At 43.2% G+C, this 10,667-nt stretch overlaps 1 protein-coding gene across 1 annotated transcript; it reads right to left on the bottom strand.

Annotated features, from left to right (window-relative positions):
* Nucleotides 1-3,779: 3,779 nt before the first annotated feature.
* LOC116836600 (olfactory receptor 14A16-like) lies at nucleotides 3,780-5,726 on the bottom strand. The gene has a single exon (XM_032800290.2). The coding sequence runs from the start codon at nucleotides 4,929-4,931 to the stop codon at nucleotides 4,011-4,013; it is 921 nt and encodes a 306-aa protein (XP_032656181.1). The 5' UTR covers nucleotides 4,932-5,726; the 3' UTR covers nucleotides 3,780-4,010.
* Nucleotides 5,727-10,667: the final 4,941 nt, after the last annotated feature.

The following is a 10,667-nucleotide window of genomic DNA, read 5'->3' as shown; positions in this document are numbered from 1 at the left end:
GGAGGACAGAACAAGGAGCAATGGTTTGAAGTTGCAGTTGCGGAAGTCGAGGCTGGATATTAGAAAAAACTTTCTGACTAGGAGAGTGGTGAAGTATTGGAATGGGTTATCTAGGGAAGTGGCAGAATCTCCATCTTTAGAGCTATTTAAAGTACAGCTAGACCGCACCCTGGCTGGGATTATTTAGGGAAAATGGTCCTGCCTTTAGCAGGGGGTTGGACTAGATGACCTCATGAGGTCCCTTCCAACCTTTTGATTCTATGATTCTATGATTCCAAACCCTCCCTTGGCAGCATATTCCAGAGTTTAACTGTCCTTAGAGTTAGAAAACTTTTCCTAATCTCTAACCTAAATCTCCCTTGCTGCAAATTTAGCCCATTACTTCTCGTCCTATCTTCAGTGGACATGGAGGACAATTGATCACCATCCTCTTTATAACAGCCCATAACACATTTGAAGACTGTTATCAGGTCCCCACTCAGACTTCTTTTCTCTTCCCAGTACGGCAACTGCCATTGAGGATATGATCAAAGAGCAGCAACATCCCTTGTGCCATATACTAAACCATATGATGGGACACTAATACAATAAGGATTAGAACTTCAAATCTATCATATTCCCCAAGTAGCTTTGAAAATTCCCTTCAATGGGACTGGACGTCCAATTCACCTTGGCAGCTTTTACCAAGGCCCGTGCTGGATTCTCCATCATTTGATGTCTTCAGATCAAGAGTGAATGTTCTTCTGGAACATGCATTCATGAAAAATTAGTTATTGGGCTCAAGACGGGGGTAACTTGCTTGTGATCTATAGGAGGTCAGAAGACTTAGATTGGGTGAGCTAGTGGTCCCTTCTGGCCTTAAATGCTATGAATATACTCCAAAAATTTCCATTGATGGGACCTAGAGTCCAGAGTCCTCTAGGGACCTTTAAAATTCTAGACTAAAGCCTGTTTTCAGTCTCTTGTTAATTTGGTCCTTTACTGAGAGCCCTTGAGAACTAAATCCTTCTTTTCACCTATAAAGCAAATACACTTCTCCAAGGCAGTGTGTCTGACACATAACCTGGAGGTGTCACATCTAGGAAGAGGACAGGAGGTTGGTCAAAGATCAGAGAGGCGATTTTCTAAGAGTCCTGAGGAGTTAAACACAAGTTCTCAAGGACTCCTTTAACTCCATTAGGCCATACTCCAGAAGGGAGCCACAATGTTCACTGTTGGACAATATACCCACCACCAGTGCCTCTGGGACAGAATGCAGGAGATCTGGTTTGTTGGAACATATTCCTGGTAGAGGAGGTATCTAAGAAGCAGCACAGAAGCTGTTCGGGAGGGGTGAGCATGGTGGATCGAGGGAGCTGACAATTCATTTGTTTATAAGCTGGATAATCCCCTTTTCGTGTGGCTTGTCCCTGTCTGGTACTGAGAGAAAACCAGACGTGGTTTTGTCCAGTTTCATAAATGAGGGGCACATGCAAGATCACACTGGCGGGAGGGGCCACGTAGGCAGGGGCAGGGCCACAGCTTTCCCAGAAGTACCAGAATATCTGGTGTGATGTTGCACCCCATAATGCTTTATAGAAATATGCTTATGAGTGTAAATATGACATGACTGGAATATGTCTTACGCTAGATGTGCCAGGTAACATATCTCTGCAAAGGTTGTGATCTACTGGATATATTCATCCTAATTACATGCATGTATCATTTTTGTATTTGAAGTTATGAGTGTGGCTATGTACTTCTTTGATTTTAAGTAGCCTCAGTGAAGCAGTTGGTCACTTTCTTGAGAAAAGACTATTCTCAGTAAGAGCCCTATCAAGAAACACTTCAATTAACAATGACCTCTGAGAGATTCCAATCCACATCTGAGCTTTCCTGGCAATGTGGCATCGGCTGGTAAAGTTCTGAGTCATGCATGGACACATGACTTGCCCATGTGACTCCAAAACTCCATCTTGCAGCATGGATTTAGGCCAGATAAAGATCGTGCATTTTCGGTCTCCAGGATGCAGAGGGACTAGGAATGGGCATCTCTGAGATGATCCAGGAATAAACCTGCCCCTTCTCTCACTAAGGTGTCCCTCCACTCTTAGGTCTCACTCCCACTGCTGTTGCTTGGTAGGCAACATCAGCCTCTCATTAGTGCAGGAATAAGGTCCCTTGAAGTTCTCAGGCCACTTGCCTGTCTGTGAGGGTCACCATTTAATCAAGACTGGCACCCAGGGGACTCAACCAGAGACATCAAGGGCCCAAAGTACGAGCTTCTACCGCTTGAGCTGAACAGCCAGGCTGTCTGACAGCCACTGGAACAGCCTCCTATCCTCTAGGTGTGGCACAGAGGGGCCTCATAACACGCACTTCCCATGGATGTGACACTGCACAGCTGCAGGGGTCAAGGGCTCCATCTGAGCTGGAGTCACCTCCTTCAGCCAGGAGGACAAGGTATCACAGACAGTTGGACCAATGCAATGCCAAGGACTCTACTGGAGTTTATTCTCTGTATGGCCCCTTCTCCTCTCCCCTATCCCTGTACATCCATAAAGTCACAGAGTTCAAGGCCAGAAGGGACAACAGATCATCTAGTCTGATCTGCTTTATGCCAACACCACCTGGCACCCACAGACCAAACCCAACAACTGAAATTAGACCAAAGTGTCACAGCCCTCAGGAGACTAAATGGTTCTGTACTACTGGTAGACAAGAGAACAGATTGAGGGGCACCAGTGCCCAAAGCACCCACAATGGCAGATAAATGATTGAAATACACCCAGTAAATCCCAGCAAGTGACAAGCACCACACGCTGCAGAGGAAAGAGACCCCCACCCCTCAAGGTCCCTGCTAAAAATACGAGGGAAATTCCTTCCTGACCCCCACACGGTGATCAGTTAGACCCTGAGCATGTGAGTAAGAACCAGGCAGCCAAGCAACCAAGAGAAAAAGATAATGTCTCAGTGCCACCTCAGAGCCCTGGCACAGCCCAACCAGTGTCCCATTTCCAGCTAGGGCTGCCCCAAATGCTTCAGTGATTAAAAAAAAAAAAATTCCCAGAATACACTGTAGGAGGAGGAATCCCTTCCTAATCACTGCCAGTGGCCAGAGGCAATCTCTAATCACAAGCTTTAAGGGACTTAAGACATACGTTGCAAGTGACCCACAGGGTTGCTGAGCCCTGCCCCCCAGCATCACAAGCAGCCCAGTCATACAATCCCACTTAGACATGCGTCCAGGTCGCTCTTAAAACTAATTCTGTCATTTGCCCTCAACAACTGCTATTGGGAGGCTGCTCCAGAAGTTCGTCCTACTGGTGGTTAGAAACCTCCTCATAATTTCTAGCCAGTCTTTCCATCTCTCACACACCCAAATGTCAAGGTGAGCGAGGCTAACGCAGTCTGGCTTCTAGTCCCCTTCTAGTGGTTAGGCCACATATGGTGTTTTATAAGACAATGGGTTCAGTCCCCAGCTGGTGGCAATGGCTATACAGCTCCATTGGAAGCAGTAGCTCAGATCCACAGATGCTGCAAATTGCTTTAGGGCCACCAAAGTCAAAGTCAATGGAACTACACTGATGTGTTGAGGATCTACCCCAAATGTCTTCTCTCACCTACCCCAGTCTTACACCAGTCTGACTCCTCTGATTCCAACGAAGCCATTCCTGATTTATACACACAAACAACTCCCATCACTGTTTTCACTCGTTATGGAATGGGTGCAAGTGACCAACCAGTGTAACAGGTACTGTTTTGACACGCAATGACAGTCTGATTCCTTTTACGCACACAATTTACACCCATTTAATTCAACAACTGGGCCAGGTTTTCTACTGGTGTAAATCTCCCCAGCAGCAGTGACATCAGCGGAATTAATCTGGATTTGCATTGATGCAACTGAGATCAGAATCAGACCCGGTTGTGTGCAAGCTGTTTGGTCATGGAAATAAGCTACATAAATGAACAAATACTACATAAGCAAACTTTTATTAGATAAAGACAGAAAATGAATTCTTGGTGAATTACCTACATCCAGTCAGTCTCCTCAGGGCAGCTTTTATCTCCTTGTTCCTCATGCTGTAGATAATTGGATTCATGATTGGTGGCAATACAGAATAGAGAACAGCCATCACAAGATCCAGAGCAGATGGGGAGCTGGAGGTGGGTTTCAGGTAGGCAAAGCTAGAAATGAAAACAAACAAGGAGACCACAGAGAGGTGAGGGAGGCAGGTGGAGAAGGCTTTATGCCGGCCTTGCTCAGAGGGGATTCTCAACACTGATTTGAAGATCTGAACATATGACACAGTGATAAAAATAAAGCAGCCTAAGAACAAACATATACTAAAAGCAATAATCCTAAGTTCAGTCAGATATGAATCAGAGCAGGTGAGCTTCAGTAGCTGGGGGATTTCACAGAAGAACTGATCCACCATGTTGCCTCCACAGAAGGTCAATGCAAACGTGTTCCCGGTGTGTAGCACAGAGTACAGAATCCCACTGATCCAGGCACCAGCTGCCATTTGGACACAAGCTCTGCTGTTCATTATTGTCTCATAGTGCAGTGGTTGGCAGATGGCGACATATCGGTCATACGCCATGATGGTGAGAAGGGAAAAATCTGCTCCCAACAAGAAGAGAAGGAAAAAGACTTGGGCAACACATCCAGAATAGGAAATGGACTTGGTGTTCATGAAGGAGTTGGCCATAGATTTGGGGACATTCACAGAGATGGAGCCAAGGTCTAGGACAGACAGATTCATCAGGAAGAAGTACATGGGGGTGTGAAGGTGGTTGTCGAAGGTTATGGCCATGAAGATAAGAAGATTCCCCACCAGGGCTGCCAGGTAAATCACTAGAAACACCACAAAGTGCAAAATCTGCAGCTTCCGAACTTCAGAGAACCCCAGGAGAAGGAACTCGGTCACGGTAGTTCGGTTGGACATTTTCTTTCTCAGGACATTGTTTGATGTCTGCGGAGGGAGGGAAGAGAGCAAGGGACAGCATTAGATCAGTAAAAATAACTCTCTTTTTGTGAAAACCACCTTAATTTCCTTGAGTCAGACCCTTAGCTTGTGAAGATTGGTGTAATATGGGAATGAGGATGGGGAAAACACCCCAACTGACTCCATTGCAGTTACTCCTAATTTACACTAGGGTGATGGAGAGGAAAAATAGGAACAACTGCTTTTGAGGTATTTGTATACCTCTGTCACCCAGAGGTGGGCGAACTCTGGATAACGATGTATAAATGTTACTATCCTCAGTTTACCAAGGGGAATTGGGGATCTGCCTGGCCAGATTCTGCTGTTAGGGGCACTGCTGCAAATGTGGGGTAATTTCACTGCATGCCATGGAATTACTCCCACTTTATACTGCTCTAAACTGGAGCAGCATCTCACATGGAGGTGACCCAACCCAGTCATAATTACACTGTAAACTCGAGTTAGGAATACAGCCTAGGAGCTCTGATGCCCCATCCCCCGGTCTAGCGAGATTTTCAAATTTGCTGTGAGAGACAGACGTACCGGCTCCCCTCCGGCTTCTCTAACCACTCAACAGAACCCTCTCCCAGAGCTTGGAAGAGAACCCAGGAGTCCCCCCAGTTCGCTCCCTGCACTAACTCTGTAAATGCAACACTCCTCTCGGAGCTGGAAATACAGGCCAGAAGTTCTGGCTCTACCCACTGGACTCAACTCCTTCACAGAGCTGGGAACACAAGTGAGGTGTCATGATTCCCAGTCCCCTCCTCTAATGACTGCATCTCATCCTCTGTCGCAGTGAATCTCCATTGCCATCAGCAATGACTGCTGCAAGTGACAATGGAGAGTCACTGGCTAACGAACGCTAGTGAGAATGATTCTCCAGCGTGGTACTTGGGTCACTCACCTGAAGATCTGAACATATGACACAGTGATAAAAATAAAGCATAACACTCACCTGGTGTATGGTTAAAGCCCTAACCACTCAGTTTCAAGTTATGAGGGGTGCCTGTCCCAGAGTCCTTATGATAGACAGAAATAGAACCCCCAGTTCTGGTTCCTCTCCTCTCCACCTTGGACTGAATTTCCACCCAGAGCCACACATAAAACTCAGGAGGCCTGGCTCTCTGTCCCTGCTTCTCTTACCTACTAGACCCCAATCTCTTTCCAGAACTGGGGATAGAACCCAAGAGTCCAGGCTCATAGTCACCACTACTCTAACCCACTTAACTCAACTGCCCGTGCTGCAATTTAATAGACAGAAATAACAATAAACTAAGAGCTAGACACAAATTAGATAGCTAGATTAACAAACTAATAGAGAAACATAAGTAAGAAAAGAACAGATAGAGAGGGTGTGAGAGAAACAGAACTAAAAAAACTAACAGCTAGAGAAGTAAAAACAAACTGAGTGAGAAAAGTACAAAGAGACAGACAAACAGCAATAACAACAAACTAATATATACAGAGATAAAGATATCAATGAGCTGATAGTGTTTGTCTCAATTTTTGGATTACTTTAATGTAAACTCCTTAATACATTCTAAAAAGTATGTGTGTCAATTTCATCAATTTCCCCACTCCCAATAGAAGGAAACTGAGGTACAGATATTCTGCCCTCTCTTTCCTAAGGTAAGTTCTTTGGACTGCCTCAGTTTCCCATGCCAAAATTGAGCTAAGAGTGAAACTATGAAAAAAAAATGTATTGTCACTTACAATTTCATCCTTAAAGTGCCACTGTGTAACTCCCAAATATATTTAATTGCAAGAGCAAACTTATGGTGCCGGTCAGTGTGGAATCTTCCCAGACTGAGATGTCTTTTCTCCTCCAGCTACACACTGCAATTGCTTTCCCCTCTCTCTGTAGCCCCATACACCCTGCTCTAGCCATCAATCTCTCTATCTAATGCCCTTATCACTGTTCTATGAGAGGCTGTTCCCCCCTCACATCGAGGCTGAGCTGCTGGAAATACACTGAGATCTGTGCTGTCTGCAGATGAGCTGTGTCTCAAAAAGGCTGGTGCTGCATGAAGGTGATTTATCCATGTCTGTTTTCTAAGGGCCTGTGAGACTCACTGCCTGGAGCCCTCAACAGCCCAGAGGCAACAATTAATTTCTCTTGCCCTCTACTTCCCTGAAAAGTTTCCAGAAACTAAAATAATCACAATTACAATGATTTAGCAGGGACTAGAAGAAAGATTGTGAGGCAAACACTGCGGGCACACAGGACTGTACTCCAGACACCTGGCATCAATTGCTAGCCCTGCCACTGACCTGCTGTGTTATCTTGGGAAAGTCAATCCTTGGGGCTGTCTTTTCCCTCTCACCCTTTGACAGTCCCTGAGGTGGCGACTGTCTCTTACCTAATATAATGAGCCTCTTATATAAGATAATTAATTAATTATTAAAAGCTAAGGTTCAAGGTGGTCCTGAAATCTGATCCCAACTATTCCTCTGACTTTGTTCAGTCCCTTCACCGCTCCATTCCTCAATTGTCATCCCTACAGCGGGGATAAGAGTTACAACTTGGAGTAGTTGGAATAGTTACAACATCTACCAATGTGATCTATGCCATCATGTGCCAGCAATCTCCCTCTGCCATGTACATTGGCCAAACTGGACATTCTCTATGTAAAAGAATAAATGGACCCCAATCAGACTTCAAGAATTATAACATTCAAAACCCAGTCAGAGAACACTTCAGTCTCCCTGGTCACTCGATTACAGACCTAAAAGTTGCTATATTACAACAACAACAAAAAACCCTTCAAAAACAGACTCCAACTAGAGACTGCTGAATTGGAATTAATGTGCAAAATGGAAACCATTAAATTAGGCTTGAATAAAGACTGAGAGTCAATGGGTCATTACACACAATTAAACTATTTCCCCATGTTTTTTTTCCCCTTCGCCTCCCCCTCCCCTCTCCTCTCAACTTCTCATCAACTGCTGCAAATGGATCATTACATATTCAGCAAAATAGACAGAGGACAGATAGATAGTTAGATATTTGGTGACCTCTTATTCAGTGCTCAAAGTATATTCACTTGTAAAAAAAAAAAATTAAAAAAATCCCAGCACACTTGTCCAATTGCGTTGCATATGAACATTTGATAGACATACCTGGTCTGTTAATATGTGAATACAGAAATGTCACTCACTTTAATAAAATAACCGGAAACGACATAGGAGTTCTAATGATCCTCATTCTGCACTATGGTAGAACCCTGTTAAATAGAAAGATCTGTTGACTATATTCCTGTCTGATGTCTCTTTATACCAAAGTTCACTGTTGTAATGATTGTTTTGTTTCTGATATTTACATGCCAAGGATTTGTAAACTTGTTGAAACTTCCTAAATAAACAGTTAAAAAAAATGGGCATGTTGATCAAGCTGCCAGAGAAAAGTTCAGCTCCTAGTTTAGACTGATATAAATATGGAGTAAACTCACTGACACTAAAGTAGATCAATAGAAATAAGCAGGATTTATTTCAGTGTGAGAGAAGAATTAAGTCCATTCTTAAAAGCGACCACAGTAGTTTGTGCTGGTCAGAGGTTAAAAAAGTGGCATTGTCAGATGAAGTGTAAAACAATTGCCCTTTTGGGAATGAAACATTCTGATTTTCCAGTACAAAACAACTTTTCATTTTTTTCCCCTTAATTTTACTTTGAAACATGGTCAACATTGAAAGAAAATATTTAGATTTTGTCAAAATGAAACCTGAAACAAAATTATTTTTGATTCACCTGAAATTTGGAAAAATACCATTTTCAGTTTGACCCACAATTATTTTTTTTCTGATTTTTCAAAATTGCCACTGAAATGAAAAATCTATTATTCGCCCAGCTCTATTTGGATTTTGCCTCCTGCATATCATAGGAAATTTGATGTGCTAGATTATGAGCAATAAGAAAGGAGGAAGGTAACTTTTATTGTGTTCAATAGTTGCCATTTAAACACACAGGCAAACACTCACACAAGCATCCATGCGGTATCTTCCATAGACTGTTGCACACACACACCATGATGCTCACTCACACTTCACACAAGCAGGCGCACATACACTATGCAACATGCAAACACTCACTCTATCACACCAGCCTAAATGCACCAAACACACTCTTTTCCCCAGCACAAAAACAATCATAGACACACACTCACTGGCTCTCACACACAAACACAACACTTTTATGTCCCAGTTTAGATGGTGTACTGTGTATAGTGATGTTACAAAATAAGGAAATAGATCTGAGTTTGGCAATGAGAACAAACCACTTTGAAGGCCAAGACATCAGTTCCCACAAATTCTCTGGGCTGAGAATTGGCAATGCACAGAGTGAGGAGGGGGGCTGTCTACAAACCCCTCGCACAACCAGCTCCCCAGCACTGAAACGGAAACATGGGAATCCATCGGAAATCTGCTGGCTTCTTGTGCTGAGGCACTTGCATGATCCACCTCTTTATTCCTGTACATAGTCTGTTGCCCCACTGTCTTGAACCTTCTGTCTCAACTCCATATACCATCACTGTGACACTGAGGAACGTGTAGGGCTGATCTCATTTCTCCGACACGATTGTATTTATTTGTCTTGCCTTTGGAACACAGCCAATATTATTATTACTATCTAGCTTTGGTGAAAAAGTGGCAGCTCTGCAAAATGTACACAGGGCCTGCCTTCTCCTAGGGTGAGGCCAAAGCAGTGTGGTGGCTTATTTTTCTTACCACCTTTGAGATGCTGTGGTGTCAGATGCCTGTTGTGAATGAGAGGAATATTCACACCGTGTAGTGTGTCCAGGTCCGTATTTCTGGGTAGGACTTTTACCTCTCTCCAAGGTACGTGAGAGAAGACAACTGGGTTTGGAATATCTGCAGCTGATGTATTGATCTATAGTTATAAATTGCGGAACAAGCCTATTTAGGAGCCAAATTTTGAGTTACTTATAAGTGTTTAATCAAGCAAGACTCTGGTTGGGCCAAACTGGGATCTCAATAACACCAGAGTAAAGTTGAAGTCATTGGAGCTATTTTGGCTTCATCCCTGAGATCAGAATTTCCTCTAGTGTGAGTTTTGCCTGAGTAAAGAGGGTGAATCTGTCCACTCCTTTGTACCAGTTTTGCAATGGTGTAAGCCCACTGAAATCAGTGAAACTATGGTGGCATAAAACTGGTATAATGGAGAGAAGAATATAGATCAAGGACTTCAAGATTTAAAAAAAAAAAACCCTCTGATTACTATTCCTTGTTCACATGCAACATTTGAATGAGAATTATGCACAATGCAGACAACAGCTTTATTCTTTTAGGAAAACTAAACTAATAGTTCACTGTTATGGTCTTATGTTGCCTATGCAATGCTCTTTCCATTGCTACCTCTATAAGTAGTCTTGGAAGAATCAGATTTGTATCAGTAAATATTGGCAAATGTTGATTTCACCAGACACACACAAACCAGTGAACAAATATTTCCTTCAACATTTCCAGAGAGGCAAAGTGAGAAAAATGCTGCTTGAGAACTTATGAGTGTTTGATTTAAAGATATTGACTTTGCATATTTTGACATCACGGTGAAACGCTGTGCTTTCATAGTTCTCAAGTTTTAACTTTTTGAATCTCAACATTTACTATCATTAAATATCTATTGTCTGACCCCTCAATAATTTCCTTTAACTGAGAAAATTTAAACTGATAAAAACAAAA

The sequence above is a fragment of the Chelonoidis abingdonii genome, chromosome 25, assembly GCF_003597395.2.
Source record: "Chelonoidis abingdonii isolate Lonesome George chromosome 25, CheloAbing_2.0, whole genome shotgun sequence".
Classification (NCBI taxonomy): domain Eukaryota; kingdom Metazoa; phylum Chordata; order Testudines; family Testudinidae; genus Chelonoidis; species Chelonoidis abingdonii.
The sequence above is the reverse complement of the archived record's forward strand: the minus strand, read 5'-3'. Positions and strand labels throughout refer to the sequence as shown.

Coding starts and splice junctions, on each gene's coding strand:
- LOC116836600 (XM_032800290.2), bottom strand. CDS start 4,931: ATGTCCAACCGAACTACCGTGACCGAGTTCCTTCTCCTGGGGTTCTCT.